Source organism: Phaseolus vulgaris, chromosome 9 (assembly GCF_000499845.2).
Source record: "Phaseolus vulgaris cultivar G19833 chromosome 9, P. vulgaris v2.0, whole genome shotgun sequence".
NCBI lineage: Eukaryota > Viridiplantae > Streptophyta > Magnoliopsida > Fabales > Fabaceae > Phaseolus > Phaseolus vulgaris.
Window position 1 is genome coordinate 6,200,674 of NC_023751.2, and position 26,407 is coordinate 6,227,080.

At 31.3% G+C, this 26,407-nt stretch overlaps 1 protein-coding gene across 2 annotated transcripts; it reads left to right on the top strand.

Moving 5' to 3' along the window:
* The first annotated feature begins 6,055 nt into the window (after positions 1–6,055).
* On the top strand, positions 6,056–20,025 carry LOC137820084 (uncharacterized). 2 transcript variants are annotated; one of them, XM_068623875.1, is made up of 19 exons: positions 6,056–7,715; positions 11,441–11,526; positions 11,702–12,067; positions 12,183–12,266; positions 12,364–12,747; positions 13,773–13,812; positions 14,092–14,128; positions 14,383–14,465; positions 14,735–14,983; positions 15,134–15,375; positions 15,452–15,682; positions 15,763–15,981; positions 16,080–16,133; positions 16,264–16,329; positions 16,437–16,577; positions 16,662–16,715; positions 18,499–18,558; positions 18,755–19,156; positions 19,273–20,025. In XM_068623875.1, exons 1-19 carry the CDS (start codon positions 6,425–6,427, stop codon positions 19,438–19,440), a joined length of 4,257 nt encoding a protein of 1,418 aa, XP_068479976.1. In that variant the 5' UTR covers positions 6,056–6,424; the 3' UTR covers positions 19,441–20,025. The 2 variants fall into 2 exon arrangements, with proteins under 2 accessions (XP_068479976.1, XP_068479977.1); XM_068623876.1 differs by having other exon boundaries at positions 14,738–14,983.
* The last annotated feature ends 6,382 nt before the right edge of the window (positions 20,026–26,407 follow it).

Here is a 26,407-nt window from a genome sequence, read left to right on the forward strand (position 1 = left end):
ATAAATATATGTTATTGATAGAGAGATGACATCATTTATGAGAACAATAAAGATTTTTTTTAAAAAGCAAACAGTAAAACGTTTTTATTTGACAACTATTTGTAATAATATAATAAATTAAAAAGATATATAATTAAAATATTAATTTATTTAGTTGTTTAATGAATGTTTTAATTTTTACTGTGTCAATGTAATAAGTTTTGAATTTTTTAAATAATATTTTCAAAATATCTTTATCGAGGTTAACTTATTTCAATGAACTTTTACGTCTAAACAGTTAATGTCTAGCCAATATTTTTGGCGTGAATATTTAGGTTCTTTTTTCATTGGGGTTATTTTTTTTTTTTTTACCAAAATGGGATCTTGTTTCAAAAAAATTATAAAAATGGGATAATTCGTGTCAACTTGACACGACTTTATATGTGGAAGTTGTGCCAAATTGACACGTCAACCTGAAGTCGTGTTTTGTCCACATCATATTTTTTTAAATCTTTTTTAAAATAAATATATATTATAATTATTTAATTATAATTAGAATTATAAGTTATGTAATATTTGAAATTAAATTGATAAATAAATTTTTTACGAAGGAATAAATACATAGGTAAAGAAAATTAAAAAATTAATAATCAAACTTGGAATTGAATTTTATTATTAAACTTGTTTGTGCAGACAATTGCTTTTATTGTGACATTCAGTTCTATAATGTTAACATCTTTTTAGCTTATTTGGAATTAAGTCATCCACAAAAATAATTATCTATTTATTTTTCAAATACAATAACACTTCTCAAATAAATATATTACATTACCGTCAATCATGATCCATATACGATTATCTAATTTTTTGATTGCTTAAAACTAACACCCTTGAAAAATTATGTATCAAATTAATTTTTAATATTACATAACTCACTACTCAATATTAAAAAAAAATGACGTGGACAAAGTCGTGCCAAATTGGCACGACTTCAGGTTGATGTGGTAGATTCAGGTTGACGTATCAAAATCGTGTCAATTTGACACGACTTCTGCATATGAAGTCGTGCCAAGTTGGCACGACTTGCCCCATTTTTGTAATTTTTTTGAAACGAATTCTATTTTGGTAAAAAAAAAAAAAGCACACTGCGGGGAAAAAACCGATTATTTAACATTTTCTCACTTAAAAGTTTGATGTGTTTTTACCATAAGAAGTGTTAACATTCAAAACAATAATTATGAAATTGCTCTCCCTAACTGATTGGTGGAACGTTTTTATAATTATTGTTTTTTGGCATATAAAACATGCAATACAATAAACTAGTAGTTTTTTGAGACTATAATACAATCTTCTTTTCCAATAATTCATCATCCAAGTCTTTCTAGAAAACTGTCAAACTCAATAACACACATAAAGTAAGAAGAGTTATAAAAATTAAACATATAAAATTCATAGTTGTTAAAAATAAATATTTCAAATACACTAACTCAAAGAAGTATATAAAAGGGGTTGTCTTTAAAAAAATTTAACTAGTCACGTGTCCAGAGAAATAAAAAACAAGAAAAATATTAGTAAAAATATCACGTGAAAAAACATATATGGTCAGTAGTTTTTAATAAGAGATCCGTATGAAAAATAAATAAAGTTAATTAAGTGTTAAAAATCAATTAATAAAATATAAGCAGAATGATTAATATGATGTGACAGAGTCAAATACCAATTAACAAGTAGTATAAATAGATAACGTATTTAGTTCAGTAGTTTAGTTTTTCTGATAAGTGATTAATACAAATATTGACTTAAGTTTTTGGAGAATTCTTGCAAGTATCCCACTTCAAATGGAGAGACCGGAAGGTAATTTAAGAAACACGAATGACTGAAAGAAGAAGTTGACAGATAAAAAAAAAACAAAACAAAACAAAATAAGAACGAATTTTGAGTACACTCTCTTCCATAAAAACTTTACAAATTCAAGTTTATTAAAAAAATTATAAACATCATCATTTACTCTTATTAATTACTCTAATATCCAAAATCCAAAATGAATAGTCTTACTTCAAAATTTTGTAAATTCATCAACTTGCCGAAAATGTCAAATTAAATTATCATCAAGGTGAAATAGGCCACTCCAATCAGATTTTAGTATATTTAGAGTTTAATATTTCTTTAATGAAATATAATTTAGGTCTAAACTATTTTATTTTTTTATTTTTCTATCAAGTCCTTTAGAGGGTATAAATTTGCTTTTTAATAAACTTATATGTTTAACCTTAAATATAAGTCAATATATTTAGTAATTAAGAAAAACAAAATAAATACATAATTTTAATATATTATAACAAATTTAACATGATAATAATACTAGTAAAATTTATTATTTATATTTACATAATTAAGAAGTGCTCAAAAGACTATTCATGTTTTCTAAGACATGACCTTGTTAACCTAATAAGCATTTATACAAACCTAGGTTTAACCTACTATGTAAAAAATGTGTTTGATATATATATATATATATATATATATATATATAAAGTTTTTTTAATATCTCATTAAAACATATTAAAAAAATGTTTTTTTTAAAGTAAAATCGATAGTTTTATCACTTTTCAAGAGATAATAAATGTTATTTAAAAATTATCTTAAAAAGCATAAGATATGGCAAACTAACAAGTAAAATTTGTTTGGTCACGTTTTATCTTACATTATTTATAAACAAATTTAAATTGAATTATTTTCTTAAATAAAGTCATTTATTTTCTTAAATAAAATTTACTTCAATAATTTTTTATAAATATGGAATTGAAAAAGAAATGTTATCTTACAAAAAATAAATTAAATTAAGATACAATATCTTATTTATATAAATTTAAACAAAAGAAACATTAAAACTAACAAATTAGATTGCATTTAATAGAGTAAAGTCAAACTTAAGTAGAATAATATACATACCGGTTGCTAATTTGGATGTCAAAGTTGTTTTGAACTCCTCTTACTTAAAAGAAATTTATTGGACATTTTAATAAATAAATCAAACTTTGGTCTAACATTTTTAGTGTCTCTTTCCTCACCTCACATGTTGTAAGAGTGAACGTTGTTTTTTCTTATATAACTAGTTTCGTACACAATAAGTGTGGTGTTTGACACACCGAACTTTTCAAAAACATCATGATAAGCATAACAAATTTGTGATACTTTTAATCGTAATCAAATTAATAACCATGGTGTTTTGTTTACTTGACGATGTATAGTCTAAAGAAAAAGTGTTGTAGGTTAAAGGAATATGCACATATGATCTATAGTCACAAGTGAAGCATGTCACAATAAGATTGATGCAAATTTTTAATAATTTTAATTGTTTCATTGGTGAGTTTGGTTGAAGGTGGATAAGAATTTGTCTAAGATAATATGTTTGTGTATGTCAGCATTCGTAAGTGCATTACCCTTATAAGCATGTGGCTTAGTATATGCTATCTAAACTTCCTTTGTCTCTTGTGTCAACTACATGCACCAAATGTTTATCTTAACAAACTTCTACAATATCATGCATTAAATAAGTTTTATATTGTATTTCTTGTAAAGTTCCAAAATTTTATTTGAAAAATGAAGGTAGTATCCACTTAAGAAAATACTCACGCAAAATTGACTACACATTCAATTAATAAATAGTATAAAAAATAAGAAAAATATATAGTTTGAACATTAAGTGAGAAAGATAAGTTAGTGACAAATGAGACATCAAGATGAGAATGAAGGTAAATGTTGAAGCTTCTAGAAAAGAAAGTGAACATTGGATGTGAAAAAATATTATTGTGCACAAACAAAACAAATAAAACCTTGAGAAAAAGTGCCGTTTAGCAAATAAATGTTACAATTGTGTCATTTGATTCAATTTAAATGTTATAGTTGTTTGCTTGTTGTCAAGAGATGAACCAAAATGACATTCAATATTTGTGGGTAATTCTTAAAAAAAAAAACTAAGGTTTCTTCTTCAGGTGCATACTCATAATCTTCTAACCTAAACATACTCACTGCAATTGACGAATATGACACACAATCAATCATCAACCATTTTACATATCTCCCTCCCAATTATTTGTAATATTATTTCATTTTGACATTTTCTTATAACTTTATCAATGCAGTAGATTTTGAAAACCTTGACTTAAGTCATCAAGTTAATACTTGAACATCAACATGAAATTAAAAACACTAACAATGACAACAAATAAGAAAGGTACATCAAAATCATGAGCAAGATCATAATTGATTGCCTGATGACTATATTTTTTAAACTTTTTGTACATATTTGTGGAATGTTATGCGAATGAACGTATTTATCATAATTATAAAGGTTCATATCCACCATAGTAATTACTTAATTACTTCACATTGAAGTTAAATGCAATGCAAATAAAATGTTTAACACCCTGCAAAAATGCATTGTTGTTGCTTGTATATTAGTTTGTGACTCATCTGATGAAAGTGTGAATGATTATAAAGTGTTGCATTGAGTACCTACAATATTCAACAACAAAGACATTAATCGACTAATATAAATGACATAAACTTGTGGCTTTCCAATTAGGTTAGATCATTTGACTATATGCATAGGGAATGAAAAAATTGTCTATCAAAATCAATTTTTGGCGTTAACCTAACAATCACTCTCAAATTAGCAACATGACAAAACTTATGGAGTTAACATAATCAAATAATGACATTACTCTATTAAATATATATAATATGTTTAATGAAGTTATGTCAAATTGAAAATTCATGATCAACCAATAGATTATAGTTAACATATTATTTTTAGTATTAAAAACAATGAAAAAATAGTTCACATGCACAAAATCTAGAGATCATGTTCAAATGTTCAGCCAAAACACACAATGGGTTTGATTTTGTTTTATAATAAAATAAATCTGTTTTAAAGTGATTCCTAATTTCAGTCTAAGGTTTTTGAAATCAATGGATTTATTCTAATACTAAAAATTATAAAAAATGGATTTAGTATGCACAAGGTTGTACAATTTTTTTTAACTAAAACAAACTCAAATAAATTCAAATATAACAATGTTTCACTAAGGTGACTAGTTATACTTTATATATATATATATATATATATATATATATATATCACGACAATGATAATAATAAAATTAAAGAAAATATAAATATGTATTTTTTTAATTATTACTAATTGAGATATAAATTCTTCTAATCTTTGTGTTGCCATTTTTATAATGTTAAATTCAATATATATTATAAATGTCATTTATCTCTTTAATTTGACTAGAAAATCATAGATTTGTATTCAAAATTTAAAACAATATATAGAAAAAACTACAAATTTTAATGAATAAGTAAAATAATTTGAAACATTATTCTCAATAACAAAAAAAGGAATAAACACATATAACAATGAAAAGTAGTAATTTCATATGTTAATCTACTACTTTGTTACATGGTCATTATTTTAACATTATTCATCTATCTTCTACCAATAACTTCAATGTAAAGGTAAAAAATTAGAAATAAAATACTTCATAAAATTTGGCTTGGGAAGAAGAACTTATTTGTTTTGAATACTGCTTGAAACAAAGATTTTTTTTTGTATAATACAAGCCATCAAAATTGGTCTTAGTATTTAAATTTTGTTCAATTAAACAAGATTATCAAAGAAAATAAAAAATAAAAGTAAGAATAAAACATGAGACAAAAAAAAGATATTTGAGAGGAAAACAAATAAGAGATGTAATAAAAAAAACACATTATATATGTGTATTAACAAAGAGAATGATAATGACTGTCTATTCTTTAAAAAGACAAAAAAAAAGGAATTGCCGTTACATTTCCTTAATTACTTTTAATATTATAGATATGTAAAATCTAAAATATTATTCAAAAATATATTTATTTATTAGGAGTGAATAAAAAAATTATTGCTACAATAAATAAAGTATTAAAAAATTTGCAGGTTTTATAATGGGAATATTATTCATTGTTATTCATGAGGCATTGTTATGTATCTGATGCAGTAGGTAAGGGGTGAGATGTGTATATCTTTTGGGAATCATGTGTGGCAAGTGTGAGTAAATTTGTGACCTACAATACCCTATCATAAAAATATCTACCAGAACCTAAAACGCTAATTTTTCCTTTTATTTTTTTTTTACAATTTTTTTATTCTCTCACCTCACTCTTGCCCTGCCCGGGAGAGAACTGCACGAAACGAAGTCTAAAAAAACGGATCCCAATAAAAAAAAAACTGAACCCTAACCCTAGAAACCGGGCTTATCCTCTTATTCCTTTGTGTGTTCGTTCATTCGCTCCGAAATCGAACCAGGTACGATAGGGTTTGTCACTGAATCTTCTCTAGTCTAAGCGATAGGATTATATCTGCAATTTGTTAAGCTAGGGTTTGGATTTATATGATGGAATGCTCTGCTTCCTGTGTACCTTGTTGTTGCCGGCGATGACCGGAGACCGATGTCAACCGTTGAAGGACATGGCGGAGGGAGGGGATGCCGCCGCCATGGGGAGGCCCTATGGGTCTGACTTTGTGACGGAAATTACTCCTGACTCTGCTGTACGTACAATTGATTACTTGTCCCAGGCTAGGAAAGCGCTCGCTGAGCGTTCCCCATTTGATGTTGCTGAAGAAACTTCGACTTCTGCTGTGCTTACTCTGCCCAGTGGGTTGGCTGGCCTGCTGAACCGACAGACTGATAACAGGAGACGTCCTAAGAAGTCCCATTCTGGTGGACATAAGAGAAAATCTTCTGCTAGGGCTAACCAGAAGAAGCCTGATGATTCTAACATTTGGATTGAGACTGAGGAGTACTTTAGGGACTTAACCTTGGCTGATATTGACACCTTGTTTGAGTTCTCTCGGGCAACTAGTTTAGCTTCTCAGGAATTGGGAAATGCTCCAAGTTACAATGCAGTTACTAGTTATATAAAGAATGAAATGGAACCTGTTCCAAGATTCAATGGAGGAGTCAGTAGTGAGGATGAAAAGAAGGGTGACTTAGTGGGTAGTGAGGATGCAAAGAAGGTTGATGAAGCTGTGGAAAATGAAGATGAATTGTTGGTAATTGGGGCAATTGACGAAGCTGCTGATGAACAAGCTTATCCTCAGGATGACAAGAATCAAGACATTTCTGATTCTGCTATTAGTTTAGAGTGGTTTTTAGGTTGTAGGAATAAACTTTCTTTGACTTCTGAGCGCCCCTCTAAGAAAAGGAGGCTTTTGGGTGTTGAAGCTGGTTTAGAGAAAGTTATAATGACTTGTCCTTGTGATGAGGGTCGACTGTTTTGCCATTATTGTGGAAGGGGAGACAGTGGCAGGGACTCCAATAGGTTAATTGTCTGCACTTCTTGTAAAATGGCAGTTCACTGTAAGTGCTATGGTGTGCTTGATGATGTAGATGAGACTTGGCTGTGCTCCTGGTGCAAGCAAATGGGTGATGTTGATGAATCAGTGAATCCTTGTGTTCTTTGTCCAAAGAAGGGTGGTGCATTAAAACCAGTTAATAGCAGTGTGGAAGGTGCTGGTTCTGCCCCATTTGTGCACTTATTTTGCTCTCTGTGGATGCCTGAGGTTTATGTAGATGATTTGATGAAGATGGAACCTGTTATGAATGTGGGGGAAATCAAGGAAACCCGGAAGAAATTAGTGTGTAGTGTTTGCAAAGCAAAATGTGGTGCATGTGTTCGGTGCAGCCATGGTATGTTTCCTTGTTGTATCACGCAATTTTCAATTTTTAGGCCAGTTTTGCATTGTTTTCAAACTATGGCTAAAAGCATGTCTGTTAGACCTTCTGATTTGGCTTCACATAGCAGTGCTTCTTAAGGTCATAAATTTTGTATGTCTATTGCCTTTTGGTCTGTGTGCCGGATGTCTGGGTTACTTTCTGCTAAGATGATTTGTATATTAAATTAGGTGTAGTAAAGTTGAGCTCAATTTACTCTTCTTCTCAATGTGAAAATTTCTTAACTTAATTATCGTGGTTCAGATCACAACACAAATTGTGCTGTTCATTGAGTACCTGCATCCGCAAATATATTCTCAAAACATCATATTGATTAAAGAGCTCTAATTTTTCGGTTGCAAAATGATGATTAAAATTGATGGGCATTAATGATTGTGTATGATTTGAGTGGTTATTTTTAAAATAGTTTTGGTGCTTACGTTCAACACTAGAGTTGTATTATATGACATGCCTTCTTCAAGTGCACAAGTGTTTTGGCAATTTACTATGTTCTTTGTCTTCTCTGAAAACAGACTTTTATGTTTCTAATTCTAGTGCATCTTGTCATGGTATTTTGTTATAAAATGTCCCTGGAGAATTGTGGATTTAGGTTGCAAGGTGATCTTCTTTCCATAGTATACAATTCAATTTAACCTAATCTTTGTTTTTTGAATATTGCATAGTGTCTTGGACAATTGACTTGTTAATAATGCCTATTCTGTGATTGAAATATGCTAAGCTAGATTTTGAAATTACTTGTGTTGGTTAATTTTTTCATTGCTCTAGAAACTGTTAGTGATTAATGTGAGTTTCATTGAAATAGGACCTTTCTCCTCTTCATTTATATTTTGCACAATTTTCTGTCTCTTTTCCCCTTCAATATAATTTTGGGAGAAAATGAAGACACTGAAATGTGAACATGTTACCAATGTATAATGGTAACCTTCAGATTATAAACATCTTCTGGTGTTTCTCTTTTTAACTCCCCAGGATGCTTAACTTGAATTCAAATTTGGGGCATGTGTGTGTTAAACTTTGCTGCTGTTGATATTCCATTGACTTTTCTGTCTGAGATACAAGAACTCTTTTGCCATATCATTTAAGTATCTGTTTCCTCTTTCCATATTCTTGTTGGTAATGGACCTTGGGTCAGACAATCATCTTTCCTCTTTTAGGAAGGTTGGAGGTTGGCATTACTGAATTTGAGGCAGTGTTCCCAATAGGGCAAGGGCAAAATTTGGCCATATAAACAATCCGTTGCAGTCTATGGTGCCGCCGTAGCGGGCCTCCCTTCACAAATTGCCTATGGTGGTTGGTGAAAAATATGTCACCCCACTCTGCCTTGGCTGCAATGATGCCACCATTGTAGTGCATCTGCTCTACAAATAGTCAATAAGATAATTGGATTTTTCCTGTTTGAAAGATAAATCTTTATCATGGTCAAATTTTTTATCATCCTGTTTATTCTTCAGTTTGTCATTCTATGACTAGACGGAACATTGATCATCTTGGTATTTTTTGGTGAGAAATAGTTTAATGACTTTTCAGTTCTGATCTTGTCTAGGTACTAGTCTCAATGATTTTATGACAGGAAACCCATCATATAAAATAAGCTAAACGATATAAACCATTTAGTGTTGCTCTTGAAAGCTGGGTAATTAGGCCTTTAAAATGATTATATCAACTACTGCAGATAGGTGTTTCATAAGTTTATTTATATTATCATTGCAATTTGAATATATGATTTTGGACTCAATATTGTTAACACAGTATTCTCTGAACATGGAACAGGATTATGCAGCTTTTCACTTGATTTGTTGTCCCTTTTAATGATTATTTTTTGTTGTTATGAATGATACCTGTCTGGGATTTGGACAAGTTTTATAGTGGTTGCTAAAACTGCCCATAAAAGTGGAAGGATTTTCAATCTGGGGGTATGAAAATGTCATGATTGGGCTAGTAGACCCAAAACAATGGAACTTGTGAGTAACTTGTAGAAATGGAATGACTTCACTGTTTTCTGTTTTATTAAACAAATTCGGCATGTCCTAATCTTTTAATCCCCATTTTTTTTACCATCCCCAACAAGGTTTGGAATAGTGGAGTGAGTAAAGTATTACAAGTATAGTACAAAAATGCGTTCCTCATCGTTAATATGTTTGCTAATGGTAATTGGGGCTTCTCCAAACGCAACTGACCTCCTTTACCTAGGTCTGACACCAGCTACAGGATCATAGGTGTGAAAAGTAGATTGCATAATTTTTAGTTGAGTGTAGGGATACTGGGAGACTAAGAAGAGCACTGAATGGAATTATTAAGTGGTATCTCATGCCAGGAGTGGAAATAAGGCAGACCAGATCAGGCTTGATCTTCATTACAAAAAAAAGTTTGAGCCCCTAACCTATTTATCTGTATTTAAGGCTTTTTTAAAAGCTCTAGTCTGATCTTTGTGAATGTTTGACCTGACTTGCGTGCTTTTTTATAAGTTAGTTTTGTTATAAAGTCTTTAAAAGGCTAGAGTTGTATTATTTGTCCTAAACAGCTGCATTAGTTATTATTATGCAATAGATGTATTGTGTGTGTATATATATGAGGTATATATAATATATATAATTATGTGTATGTATATATATTATAACTTTAATTTACTTATTAAAAACCTATTTTGACCTTAAACAAAATAAAATTTATCTATTAATAATCTTTCAAGTTTGATATTTTATGTGGGTCTATATGCTTAGTAATTAAGAAAGGTAAATAAATATTTTATTTATATAAATTTTAATATAATAATTATAATGCTAACAAAAGGTTTTTTTTTTATATATATACATAGCTTGTTAGGTGTAAAAGGCTTTTTTAATAGCCTAATGCTTGACCTTTTTAACCAAGTACATAGCTTTTATAAAAGCCTAGGCCTGATCTCTTTTGTAAAAGAGTCTAGACTAGCTTGAGCCTACATAGGGCAATATATAAGCCCTATTTCCATCCCTAATCCCATGGTAAGTAATATCTTTGAGCATGTGGCCTATAATTCCATCAGCCTAATTGTATCATGCTATTACTTAGGGGGTGTTTTTTTATGGTAAAACTTTTTATTCTCAGGAATCATATTCCTACGACTATTATACCAAGATTATTATTTTTATAGACATGTTTGGTTGGAGTTAATAATTTTAGAGAGAAAATAATTTTTATTAATTAAAAAAAATAAAAAATAAAATGAAAAAGGTAGAAGAATGTTGTGGGGGTGGGTTATTATTATAGAAAATAACTTCCATTCCCATGGGAATATGAGATACTCACTCCCTTGTCACGGGAGCGGAAACCAGTTAAAATGTGGGAGTGTAACTTTTGTAGGAATAAATAGTTTTCTGGGATATATTTTCATAAACTCCTAACAAACGTGAGAACATTTATTCTAATCCTATATGTTCCTGGGAATGAAAGAAGATAACGTTAAACAAACCCCCTTTTAGTGGGATAAAGTTTTTTTTTGTTGTTTTTAAGTGTCATGCTTGCTTATGGTTTTCTGGTACCGTTTATTTGACACATTGCAGCTACCGTTTCTAAATAGTAAATATTTCAATTGACGTTCTTCTTTTGATCTTTTGAGTTGTTTGTAAGTTGTATTCTTAGCTATCTTATTCTCCTGAAATTCTTGCAACTTGCGAGTCATTTATTCTTTGTGGTATTTTCAGGAAGCTGCAGAACTTCTTTCCACCCTTTATGTGCAAGGGAAGCTAGGCATAGGATGGAAGTTTGGGCAAAGTATGGTAATGATAATGTGAGTAATCTGTATTTTTATGTATAATGTCCCTGTTCCCCTTTCCAATAAGAAATTAAAAAATAAACAAAATGCTGAATATCAATTTCGGAGCAATTCCTAAGTTGCCAACAGTTCCTGTTTTTGGTGGCAAATGTCTAAACTGTAGTGCTACTTATGTGTCATGCTTTGTCAGGTTGAGTTGCGGGCTTTTTGCTTGAAACACTCAGATCTACCCGAGAGTAGAAGCATCTTGCCACAGGAAGGCTTTATTGAGGTTAGAAATGAATTTTCTGAAGCCAATGACCTTCCAGTGACATTGCCAGTGAGTGGTGAACACAACTTGCGAGATTGCAGGAATGGAGGATTAGTCTCTGACAGTAATCCAGACAAATTGAACGATAATGGCGAACCACCAGATGGAGGATTACCTGATTGCACGTTAAGTGCTCACATGTTGGGATGTGGTGCTCTGCCCCAACAAAATGTAGAAGTGGTAGGGAGAGGGAATGAGAATGTTGATGCTTCTGATTCTCTCAGTTTTGCTCTAGTTTTGAAGAAGGTATGCTGCATTTAAGTACATCCATACATGTATTTGTTTTAGATGAAGCTATAATTTTGGAAACAATTAATCTTATTCCATTTTTTGTTTTAAATTGACATTCACTCTTTGGTAGTTGATTGATCGAGGAAAGGTTAACGTAAAAGACGTAGCATTGGAGATTGGCATTTCACCAGATACATTAACTGCAAATACAAATGTAATGTTTGAAATTTGTCATGTTTTCTTTGTGGAAAATTATTATTCTTAGTATAATATTTGTTTCTTAGTTTTATGTGGCAATCTTTTCCTTGCAGGAAGCTTATATGGCCCCTGATGTCCGACACAAAATAGTGAATTGGCTAAAAGGCCATGTATATACCAGTGCATTTCAGAAGGGTTTAAAGGTCAAATTCAAACCAGCCAATGCATCCAAAATTGATAGTGGAGCCCCAGATGGCTCTGATATTTTACCAATATCAGACTCAGGTTTGCTGGATCCTGTTGCTGTTAAGTCAGTTCCACCAAGGAGGAGAACAACCAATAACATTAGAATTTTGAAGGATAATAAAGTGATATGTCCATCTGAGGGGGTTACAAGTGAGAATGGGATGCCAGTGCACATGTGCAGAGTAGGTCAGTCCAACTGTGAGAATCCAACAACTTCTAATGAAGCATCCATCCCCGATGCAACTGAAATGGTAATTTTACTTTTAGAATTTATTTTGCTTCGTTTCTGATTAATTAAATATTATTGCAATACATTATTCTGAATGATTCAATTCAATACTTTAAGAGTAACATCTTAAATTTTGTTTGGGATTTGGTATTAGATAGCTAATGTTTTACCTGGTCCCATAAGTTTGAAATCTCATTTAATGACTTAACATTATCCATGTTATTTGTTTTTCACCATTTGTTTCTTTGTCAATCTTGAACCACATGACCATTTTTGTTGCCTTTCTTTCTTCCCTTGTGATCTTTGTTACCCCCTCTCCCAGAAAATTGTTAACATTTTTTCAAGGATTCTTTAAATACAAAGTATAGTTCTTTACAATTTCACAGTGAGCTGCTTCTTTCTTTCATTCATTTTTTACACCTTCTCTAGTGGCATGGCTCAGTTGTTTGGAAGTTGATTAGTGTTGCCACCCTAATTTTTGTCACTCCTAGCCTGCTGTAGTCATTTCCTCTTTGGGGGTTCTTCAAGGCTTGAACAATTCTCACTTTACAAGCTAGTTTTATGAGGTTGAGTTAGACTAAGTCTAAATTCTATGGAGTTCATTTTGTTGTTTTTCTGCTGGTACTGCTGCTGCCTTGAGATATCTCAGTGTGTTTTACCTGACTATTGAAGTACTCTATATTTGTGACATTGTATGAGAATTTCATTGTAAAGTAGAATTGTGTGGGTTTGAGCTTCACGTTTTCAATATTTTTGGGCTTCTTTAGCATCTTGGACTATGAGTATGAATATGACAAAATATGCTCCTTAATAAGACTTTCTTGATGTTTTTCTTGGATAAACTTGATGAATGGGGATGTTTTTACCTCTATAATCTTGTTGATGAAAGAGTAAAGAATATACTTGTTTAAACATTTTGGCAAATTCATAAAAAAATTGTCATTAATCTTTACATTAAAATTTTAGGGCTTCCCTTTTCCATCTGCTCCACAGAAACAAAAATGGGAAAAAATATCATTGTTTTAACTTTATTTATTTTTAATGCAGAACTTACCCAAGTCTGAGGATATTTTTCATGAAGTTCAAGGTATGGCTTCATTTAATAACTGCCCTCTTCAGAGTTCGTCAGTTTCTTCTTACTAGTATTTGGTAATTTCTTTCTAAAATCCCTTCCCCCTTCCATTCTATTTCTTCAAGAGAAAGATGATGATTTTGTATGATGAAAACATTGTTTTTAAAGATTTTGGTTTGCTTTTAACTGTATGTGTCTTAGTCTCTTCTGAGTATTCTTATATTGAGTTACTGTGAATATGTTTTTGCTCTTGCTGTACTGTGTTTTTTAAAGTATGTATATTCATTTTTGCAGGGAATGCTGATAAACCTAACAAATCCTGCTTATCTGGGTACGTTTTAGAGGAAGTGTAGTATTTGTTTGCGAAATCCTTCTATTCTTTCTTATCAACACTGTCTTGTTCATTCTGCTTCAGAACCATCTGATTCTGGTTTCGTGTGAGCTTTTCAAAGTGGATATTTTGGTTTTATGCAGCCTGTACTACTTTTTGTCTCTTATTATGTGTTTGTAGAAGTCCTTCGATGTGATGACTTACATAGGTTGGTATTCTTCTTTAAAGCCAATTTTAATTTATTTGAAATGCAGAAAGGGTGCAGTCTCTAGTTACATTCATCCATTCACCAACAAGAAATTGCTGCAGATTGGGGTGCCTTTGGAGGATGTTATATGTGAGATAAATTTAAATATTCTTTTAATAGGTGTTTTGTATGGCTGTTCTAATTTCCTGTTTTGTATAATATTTGGGAATATGATAGTTGAAAATTTTCAATTCTCAAAAGCATGTCAAAACGAATGTTGGAATGTGGTATTATTTATACCTAAATATAAAATAAATAGGTTTCTATGTGTTTAGAAAATTAGAATGTCCTCATTCCAAAGGGCTCCTTGGTTGTTTTCTTTAATATCCCGTTGAAATGGTCTAACAAATTCCTCTCAGCAGGTTCAAGTGACAAGAAAAATTCGGGTTTGGTTGAATCCTTCGGGGCTAGTGGCTGCTCAAATAGCCAAAATCAGAATTTAACTTGCAGTGAAATATCAAAGTCTGACGCAGTAAAGAAAGAGCAATTGGTTAGAAGTAAAGAAATGGAACTTTCGGAACTTTCTCCACAAGATGAATTGGAAGGGGAACTTGTTTATTTTCAGTATAGGTTATTGCAGAATGTGGTTGCAAAAAGGAGGCATATTGGTGTGTCTTCTTTCTTCCCAATTCTTATCAATTCCTTGTTTTTTTTAAAATTAATTTGAAGTTGGTAATATTGTTTGGAACTAGGTATTTGTTTTGTCTCTTTGTTCAACATAGAGCGATAGTAATTCATTCTTGATTTTGTAATTGCAGATAATTTAATCTACAGTGTTGCCAAGAGTTTACCTCATGAGATTGATAAGGCACATCAACAAAGATGGGATGATGTTATTGTTAATCAATATCTACGTGATCTTAGAGAGGCAAAAAAGCAAGGCAGAAAAGAAAGAAAGCACAAGGAAGCACAGGCAGTATTGGCTGCTGCAACTGCTGCTGCGGCAGCATCTTCTAGGTCATTCCGGAAAGACACCTTAGATGAATCTATGCAACAGGAGGTCGTAGATACTTTATTCTCTCCCTCTCTCAATAATCAGCTAGTTGTATTGACAACAGAATATGATCATTTTTCAGAATTTGTTAAAATCGGACAATTTAAACGGAAGGACTGGTGCTTGTTCTCAACCAATGCCTCGAGCCAAAGAGACACTCTCAAGAGTAGCTGTGACTAGAACTTCATCAGAGAAATATTCAGATTTTTGCATGCCAACCTCAGATTTTTCTAAGGAGCAATGTAAATCATGTGATATTTGTAGACGGTCAGAGACTATTTTAAACCCTATCCTAGTCTGCTCTGGTTGCAAGGTTTTAGGACTCATCCCTGGTCTTTTTCATTTATTTATTTCACGTATCTGTGTCCCATTGTAATTGTTTTTCTGTTACAGGTTTCAGTTCACTTGGATTGCTATCGTAGTGTGAAAGAAACAACAGGTCCGTGGTACTGTGAATTATGTGAAGAAATGTCATCTAGAAGCTCTGGGGCATCTGCTATCAACTTTTGGGAGAAACCTTATATTGGTGTAGAATGTGCTCTCTGTGGTGGTACTACTGGGGCTTTTAGGAAGTCTTCTGATGGTCAATGGATTCATGCTTTCTGTGCTGAGGTTAACTATTTCCATTTGATTTCTTTTGGAGATTGTTCTTTCTTTCTTTAATTCCTAAGTTTGACTAAGTGGTAACTTGTATTTGGAATATGTACTAGTGGGTTTTTGAGTCTACGTTCAGAAGAGGACAAATAGATGCTGTTGAAGGAATGGTATGTGCATTGGCTAAACTTCTAATTCCTTAGTTTTGAATTCCACCCTCCATGCTCTTGCTTGTTTAACTTGGAAAAAAAATTGACGTACCTTTTCTAACATCTATCTGTGTGCATTGTTAAATGCCAGGAAAGTGTGCCGAAAGGAGTTGACATTTGTTGTATCTGCCATTGCAAGAATGGTGTATGCATGAAGGTAATGATAACATAAAAAATGAATTTTCTTTATCCTTTGATTTGATCATTAAGCTTTTGAAATTAATGTTTTTATTTGACAAGTAAAGTTTTAAATGTTGAATGCAGTGTTGCTATGGGCATTGTCAGACCACATTCCATCCATCCTGTGCTAGAAGTGCTGGTTTGTACATGAATGCGAGGACTGCAGGTGGCAAGGTTCAACACAAAGCTTACTGTGAAAAGCATAGTTTGGAGCAAAAAGCAAAGGTTAGATTTTGCCTTTAGAAATAAAATGTCCTTTCTTGGTCTGCTGTAAAGGTATCTTAAGTTTCTGCTCCTAATTTTGTTCAGGCTGAAAATCAAAAACATGGAATTGAAGAGTTAAAAAGTATCAGGCAAATTAGGGTGAGACTTCCTTTCCCTTTTCTTAACCAGCTTCCTCATTATTATTTACAGGACTTGAAAGTAGGATGCATTGTCCTTTGCAATGTTGTGAAAATCGGAAGAGGATCGGAAATGGAATGAAAAATCGTAACTCGAGGATCGTAATTTGACTCGAAAGAGTTACTACTCGTGTTACTATTATACATAACATAATTAAAAATAGATTCATAATTCATAAAATGGTCATGCATAAAATAAAACAACCAATAAATTCATGAAATAGTAGTGTGCAGCAGCACATATAAAATCTCAACCTCACCACCCGCAAAGACAAACAACAGCAAATGAAATAAAAGAGAGAAGAGATTGTGGGGAGCTGCGACAGAGGCGGGAAGAGTTGCGACGGCAGCTGAAGCTGCGACAACAGCAGGAAGCGCGATATTAGGGTTTTTTAGGGTTTATTTCTGTGCAACACTCTTGGGCCTCGTTTTCAGTTTGTTTTCTTAAATGGGCTTAGTCATGGATCGGAGAGACTCAGCAATCCTCCTATCCGGTCACCGACTCGCCAGATCGCTCTGATCCATTTAGGTTGCGATCCACCATGCGATCTGACACAGTTTCTTCTCCAAAATCGCAAGATTGTACGATCTTACAATCTAGATCGCGATTTTAACAACATTGGTCCTTTGAACTTTGGATGTTTTATTTGTAGACATCTAAGCCTCCTTAAAATATTTGGCCATCTAAATTCTATTGGATAAAGGTTCTGGCTTGGTCCTAATTTTGGTCTGGCAGGTCAGTTAACATGTCATGTGATGATGTGATGGTGGTGTCATTTACTGTATCTTTTTTATCTGAGTTAAACCAACATTGCTGAGTTTCTCCTCAGTGAAGGGAATTAAAAATGTGGAGAACATTACTCACTCGTGTATTTACGAGTGCTTTGTGGACTATGTAGATAATCAAGATGGCGATTGTCTCTTCCAATTTTGTTGTTATACTTAAATATTCTGCCAATTTTGTCTAACCAGAAACTCCATCTTGGATATCCTCATAAATGCTGGGTCTCTTAATTTCCCAAAGTTTATGCTATAAATCCATTAAAACGATTTGTGAATTGGTGTGGGTGACAATGATCTGATTAACTAACTGGCTAATGATAGCAGGAGGAAGTGGCTAGTGTTTGTTGCACACTGAATTCTGTAGCAGTTGCTGTAGGGTTATTGTTTTTTGACAGGGTTGAAATTTTTTTTGGAAAGCTGATTGAGTTGAGCATCCCTAGGTCAGTGTCTCCGAAAGGGGGGATAACCAGAAAGTATGAGTGAAGGGTCATAGCGTTGAACCATGAAGACATTAACTCTTAGAGGGTTTAGATCCCATATCAACTAGAGATTTGACCAGAGTACAGTGCTGGGTAGTCCTCACCTTCCAGGCTAATTTTGCAGAGATGAGTTAGGTCCTAACTTCTAAGCCCCAGATTCTATGAAAATTAGTAGTGCCTTTATCCTCACTTGAGTGCATGAGATGCTGATTTGTACTTTTTTAATTTTAACAAAATAAATTCAATAGCTGTTAGAAACTTCAAATTGCTAGCAATCATTACCAAACCATAAAATGATATGTGAAAAAGAAAATCCTTGCTTGTATTTTATATAGTGGTTGTGTGTGTATGTTTAGGGATCATCATTATAGTTATTTGTGCATAATTTCACTTCTGTTTTGAAGTCTCTGTTAGTGCAAGTGATTTTAGGCATAATTTGAAGTTTATCAAATAACTTATTGTCCCTGTATGTTTCTGAAACAGGTTGAACTTGAGAGATTACGTCTCCTTTGTGAAAGAATTGTCAAACGTGAAAAAATAAAGGTAATGATTTGTCAAATTTGTCGTAAGAATCTCAATTGTTCTTAGTTTCCTTCATTCGGCACTTATTACTGAGGACATTTAATTGCCATTTTGAGTGATATATAATGTAGCATTTTCAACTCATGTTTGGATTTTCTTTATTTTGCTGTCGTGCATAGCCATTTTGATTAACTTCTGCTATTGTGGGCATTTACAGCGGGAATTAGTACTATGTTCACATGACATACTGGCCTTTAAAAGAGATAATGTTGCGAGGTCTGTGCTAGTTCATAGCCCTTTCATCCTTCCTGATGGTAGTTCAGAATCAGCTACAACGTCCCTGAAAGGGAACACAGATGGATATAGATCATGCAGTGAACCACTCCAAAGATCAGATGATGTTACTGTTGACAGTTCTGTTTCTGCTAAGCACCGTGTCAGAGTCGCCATATCTATGGATGCAGACCCAAAATTGGATGATGACTGCTCAACCTCCCAAAGCAAATATAACCACAAGATTCCAGAAAGAACACAATTTTCTGGCAAGAAGATTCCTCATAGAGCTGGTGCATCACGAAATATTTTGGATGAAGGTGGATGGAGATCCAAATCTAGAAAGGTGAGTAATGACAGACTTCAATGTCCAATTATCATTTTTTTTCAGTGAGATATGTAGTTTGTGCCTTGTAGATTTACTGGGAGAACTTCTTACGCCTTGCTTCTTTGCAATTGCAGCATGCTGAAACATTTGGAAAAGAGCTTGTTATGACGTCAGATGAAGCATCTATGAAGAATTCGATGCTACCAAAAGGATATGCATATGTTCCTGCTGATTGTCTGTCAAATGACAAGAACTCTAACGAGGATATATATGCTAGTGGGCCTGTGGAGCATGAAAGGTAGAGTGTTGGATCCCAGCCTGGTTCTTTATTATGCCCTCGTGGCTGACATCCATAATAATTGATGCCATGCGATTTTGAGCCTGGGGGAGTTTTATTTGAAAATGGCAAAATGTAGAGATAGGTTTGATCACACTGAATTGTTGCAAAATGTTGCTTTCTGCTCTGCGGGGGCAAGTTTTGTTAGCATTGTTGTACATTCCTCATGAGAGTAAACTGTACAGTGGATGAGCATTTCTTGCATTTACTTGTATTAGAAGGGGGCATGCATTCCGTTTTATTGACACTCGTGGGAACGATCAAACGGAAGCATTCCTTGTAATCATACAAGCGAGGATCAGGGAATCACCTGTTTTTCTGTAAAGTTGATGTACATATTTTATGACAGTCGTAGTAATCTGAAAGGGGTAGTGCTCGGCATTAGATCCACGAGCATATAAATTATATTAAACTTCCACCTAAATTTGTACTTCCCCCTTTTAGCTGCATTTCTATCATGATGATTCTTGTGACTACTGAAATCCCTGATATCATAAATTATAATGTAGCTAATGATAATTGATCCTATCCTATTTTTATTGTCGATAAACCATTTTTTTTAACTGCTAGATCTCTTCGATGAACCTCAGCTTGCATTAGCTAAATAAAAAACAAAGTGCTTCATTACATTTCGTACGTTGCATGACAATCGTAGTGATTTAACAAAAGTTTGGCAACTGGGCTTCATCATTACCCATGATTTTCAGAATTGTGTGATCTATTGCTCACACAATTAGCTGAATCCCCATCGGGTAGTGAAATGTCAAAACTATCTCCCACACATTTCTTTCTCCGCAGTGCACCCCTTTAATTCAGTAGCCTTCCTCAACAAAATGAAAACCATACGTAGGGTTATGTTTTTCAAATCCATCATCGCGCATGGATGGATTAACGAGATTTCCACTATCCTTGTCTACCATCCAACAAAACCATAAGTGAAATACCACTACTTTTAACGTTATTTTTACTTATTCCGTGAATTGGAGGCATGGTGTTGTCCCTCTTTTTGGACCCAAGGCTGGTTTTGGCCGGTCCATCTAGGTGGAAGACATTATCAACTGGTGAGTTTGGCTGGGGTGGCACATTTGTTGAAAGATAACACAAGTGTCCTAAGATGAGTTCAACGAGAACAAAAATCTTTTGTAGAACAAAAGAGTAAAAGCTCCTTTGATTTTAATTTTCAATATGAATACGAACCTTTTGATTCTTTTAAGTCTAAACTATTAGGACCCCTTAGAGGTTCTAACCAAGGAACACACAAATCCCAAAAAAACATAGTTTTTTTGCCAAAAATAACTTCGCCAGTCGGGGAATGCATTAGATATTTACCTTAACCTGTAGGTCCTTGAGTAGATCCTATATTAGCCCAGAGTTCACCAACGGTTGGATTGTTTACCCACCACTTTAGAACGTGGTCTGAGTTTAAACCGTCATGAAATAGGTTAGTTTTACCTATTGATGACAGTGTCACAATAGTAATTCAACCTAGTACGAGAGGAATTGTTGATTCGCACAATTGGTCATCGCGCTTAGTTGTAAAGTCAGTAACGCGAAGTTACCTTGTGTTGGATTATGTTTGAACATTGTCTCCAAGTCAGAATCCAGACTATAAACAATGTGTGTGCCTAATTTATCAACAAACAACCTTAAAAAAATGTTGGTAGCTGCTATTTGCAGAGATGTGATGTCAAAATTAATCACAAATTTGAAGCAAATGAATCAGATATTCACTTGCTTCTAATTCTTCACTGCTTATTATTTTGAAGTTTTGTGTATATCTTAGATTCGATTTGAAAATATATTTTGAAATGTATATTTCGAAATGTATTAATACATTTTGGATTGTGAATTCTTAAATCTATTTTCAAATCTAAAATTACATTTCAGATTATATAATTCAAAATGTCTTAATTAAATTGTATATTTTGAAATACATATTTATGGATACAATAATACAAATTTCATAACGGTAAAATTGAAATTTTAATTTTTATGGGGTGAAGTTTTAAAATACAGGGCTGGAGAATGCAATAGACCAACTATCTGCTTTTATATTATTGATTTGTGATTTGTGATTTATTAATTTATGTGTATATTTTAATTATTTGTATATTGTTTAAATCAACCTTTGGACGTTTCTCTGTCCTTAGGCTATAAGAGAAGGGGCACATACTCGTGCTCCACAGAAACAGTTTGTGTATATTTACTTTACGGATGAGTTTTCGAGTTAATAGTTAGTTAAAATTCAAAAACTTTAACTGAATTTTTTTTTTGAAGAACAGAAACAATTTTTTTTTAAAAAAACAAGTATGTTTTGAACCTAACACATGATACATTATCTCTAGTGTTTCCATTGTACACTTCTTTTTCTTTATTTCTCGCAGCAATCCCCTCCATGTAAGTATACTTCAAGCTAAATTCAAGGTAGTAGTATTATAGTTTTATTCCTTAAAAAATATTATTTCTTTCAGACATTCTATGATTAGATTTTTTTTAGTTTAATTGTAATTTGATAAAAAAAAATATTCTATTTTGAGTCTCATAAGACCAAAAGCACACAATAAGTAATAGTTTACCATGTTGATATGGTATAATTTACAAATAATTTTATTGTTAAGGATTTGATCCTTATCTATAAGCATTTGTTGGGAGAAGTAATCCTTTAAATAAATCTAAATACTGATGGATTAATTTGACTTTTGACTCTGAGACGCCCCAAGTTTGATGGATTTAACAATTTCATATACCTTAAGGAACTAGGATTCATTTTATATTCGAAAATCATTTTTTATTTTTTATATACATTATTCATAAATTAAGCAGGAGAGAAAGGTAAAATAAATAAATAAAAACACTTTTCTGTCAATCGAATAACTGTTCATAAATGTTAGAATGAATTGTTGGAAATTCCACATCGACTAGAGATTAAAACCTTTCATAGTATATAAGTGAGTGCAAACCTCACCTCATTGAGTTCGGTTTTATAAGGTTGAGTTAGACTTAAAGTCCACTTCTTAACATGGTATCAGAGCCATTTCGAACCTATCCTAACGAGTATTTGTTGGGTTTATCAGGCCATCCGTCATTGGGCCGTTATCGGACCACCCATAACATATATCTCCACGCACGAGTTAGTAGCCTCGGCGTGAGGTTGAGTTAGGCTTAAAATCCACTTCTTAACATTAATACTTAAAAAACAAGTGTTTGATAATAAAAGTATAAAATCAATATGTGTTTTTTTTAAGTAAATCACTTATAGTTCATTATCTACCTTTGAGAATATTTTAGATAAATATATTAAAATAATTTATTTTTAAATTACGAATACTGGAAAGTAATTTAGATTTCAGAAACTTAAACAAACTTGCCATAAATTTAAAGATTAAAATATATTTGTACTTTTTTAAATATAGAATCATCCGTATAATTTTATTTTTTTTTGTCTTTCTGATATTCAAGTTGATTTAGTTATTCATCTATGATTTGAAATTTAAGTGAAGTGACTAAATATCTCTATGTAAGTCATTCTCTTATTTATAGGATATATTAATTTGTGTCAATTTACTACTACCATACTATTCGTCCTCGATAAAATTAAGAAAATATTAAGCCTAAGAGATAGTTTAAATAAATTTAAAAAGTTATGTACTTTCTAATTTATCAAAATTATACTTAACATTAAATAAATAGACATTGATTTTGATACCTTGTAGGACCAAAATTATTATTTTTTAAATAACAGTGTAAAAACATCTTTTATGAAACATCGAAAATTGTATCCAACAAGGTTCAAATTCGTGTTCAATTTTATATAGATTCTCAATGTGTCAAACACATAAAACAAGCAAAGTGACATAATAACATCATTTTAACCTTCAACCTTGACCTGGTTGCAAAGGGGAACTTAAATTTAGAATTTAATTTTTTTAGTGCATTTTTTAAACACCTATAAACTTTTTTATAAAGTTTTGGCATCACAAAGCTTAACATATACCAAACAAAATATTGCATCATTACATATATGTGAATGTTGATAATGATTTAAACTTAACCCATAATTGAACTATACTCTAAATAGAGTTCCCATTAAAAAAATAGCTTTTTAAAACTTCATCCTCCCTTAATAAAAAAAACAAAAATATTCTTTAAAGTTCAGGAACTAATCAAAATCTCCCAAAACTTTAAATTCAGGAACAATTCAAATCACCCAAAACTATGAATTACACCTGGATCAACAATTAAAAGCATGTAATTTTAGTGTCTTTTTAAAGGAAATCTGGAATAGAATTTTGGCATTCTGAAAATAAAATTCTAAAAATATATTTTTGAAAATAAATTTTAGAAAAAAAAAAAATGAAAAGTGTTCCAGAAATTCAGATCTAAAAATATACTCCAGAATTTCAAATTCGAAAAGTTCGGAAATATACTTTAAAAATTCAAATCTAAAATATATTTTGGAAATATATTTTAAAAACTCAAATCTAAAATATATTATGGAAATATATTTTAAAATTTTAAATCCAGAGATATATTATAGAAATCCAAAAGCGAAATAAATATTGTGAGTCCTCTACTTCTATTTAAAAACTTAAAAAAATAATACTTCTATTTAAAAATTAAAAAAAGAAATTTTTATCATTTCACACTTAAAGGATTAGAGTGAAGGTGCACAAGCAATTTCCTTACTAGACTTAATAGCTATGTCGGCCTTTTTTATTTAATCCATTATAAAACTCCATGATTTGATATGGCTATAATTTTATAAAAATATTTCATGTTATACATGATTATTGTTTGAAATTTTAGCTAGCTGACGTCTCAAATAACAATAATCATTTATCATCACATGAAAAAAAAGATATTAAAAAAAATAAAAATATTGAGAAACTAAATCAAAACTCATATGTTAACAAAAACGATATATAAGTAGACTATACATATTAATAAAGAATTATAAGAACAGACTATATGAAAGCTTATTATACCAATGAATAAATTTCTATGAATAAATCCTAAATTAACCAACTTATCAGCACACGCGTTTCCTTCTCGAAAAATATGAGTAACCCTAAACCTGATTTTTCTATAGTAATTAAGATAAATATTCAGTTAAATAAAGATTTTAACTCGATTAATAATTCACTTTATGAATCTTTTGGTATTTGCATGATTTTTATTTAACACTCTTTTCGAACCATGCCTCATTTTAAACTAATCTTAATAAGTCGTGTATGTATTTCAAAGTTATAATATTTGATACAACTTAATAAGTTTTAAGTCTTTCATATATTATTGTTTTTAAATTATAAAATTATTTATATTTATTTCAAAATTATGTCATATAAAGATTAAGTCTAATTTAATTTCATAAAATAAAAATAAAAATTATTATTTTTTGTCTAACATTAAAATAACACTTGTTTTGAGTTGTTTCAATTTCAACATTATTCAATCATATTGAGAAATAATAGTCTTCAACAAAAATTTATTTATAGCCGTTTTGACTTTTGTATTTTTGTGATTAGAAGTGATTTCATCATTTGCACATCACATTTTTCCTAAAGAGAAATACATTGAATATACCAACTGAAAATTGGTGGTATTTGTGACTAATTAAACAATAGTGATGAGGGTGATGTTGTTGACTTCAACTATTCTTCACCTTTCACAAATCATTTGTTAATTATACCATTTCCACCTTTGTTAGAGGATTTACTTATCCCCATTTCGCTTTCACAGTGTACAATGCTGACTTCCTATTCCTATTCCTATTCCTAACCACACTTCTCAATCACAAGCCTTTAATTCAAATATTGCGTTTGGTGTGGAATTTTTTACTCACAAGGACAAACAAAAAAAATGCTCTTTTCTTTCACATAAAAGGTAGAGTGGATAATGGTATATATCACTCTTACAATTTCCCATTCCCTTTTTTCTTACTATTAAGATGGAATAACAAAAAGGTTAAATCATAACTCTTTAACTTTTTCTCAATTATATTCTTTTTTTTTCTTTATGCTTTTATCTTACCAAATAAAACCTAAAGGGTTTTCACAAATATTTCAGTGTTTGGAAACAGTGACCCCAACAACACCTGGTTTATCAATGTTTGTTGAGCATTACAAGGAGTTGATATTTTTATGTACACAATGCAAGTTCATTATTATATTTTTTTTTCTAGGTACAAGATTGATCTTGGACCGTTTCCAACTATAACTTGTATCGGATAACGGATTCAGGTCCAATTAGAAACAATGATGTAAGAATGGTTTTCGTATAAAATTAATTCTAATATTGAAATATTATTGTTAACAAAATATACAAATATGAGACAATATGTTACTTTTTTTTAAAAGTTTTTGAGTAATTTTTTAGGATAAGTTCTAATGAGACATGATAAAAGTGTTCCCCCTTTAAAAGTTAATTAAAAATTTAAAAAATAAGGTCTATTCCTTCAAGAAACATTGAGGTGTTTTATTTTGAAATTCAGCAAAAATAATTTTAATATGATTGATTTAATTTATTGGACTTAATTGTGAAATGTCTAATTTCACTTTAGTGTGTGTATATATAACTTTTTTTTTGTCATGAAAAGTTAATTCATAAGAAGAAGCAAACACATATCGTTGATAAATTCATAAATTTAATTCATCAATTTGCGTTGCAAATATGTCTCCTTTCTCATTAAATATAAATTTTTGTTTTTATTTTAAAGTGTAAAAGAAACTTTGTTAAGGGTTTTTTATAACACGATTTAGTGTTTCATTATGTTTCTTCAAATACGTGTCTAAATGAGATTTGCCTACGTATAAAAAAGCTTCAGATAGTTTAAAACACGGTCATCAAATAAAAAAAGAAAAATTGAAAGTAAACCCTAAAGAAAATAATGTTAAAAATAAAATTCATAAAGTGTGTGGATAATTTTTTATTTA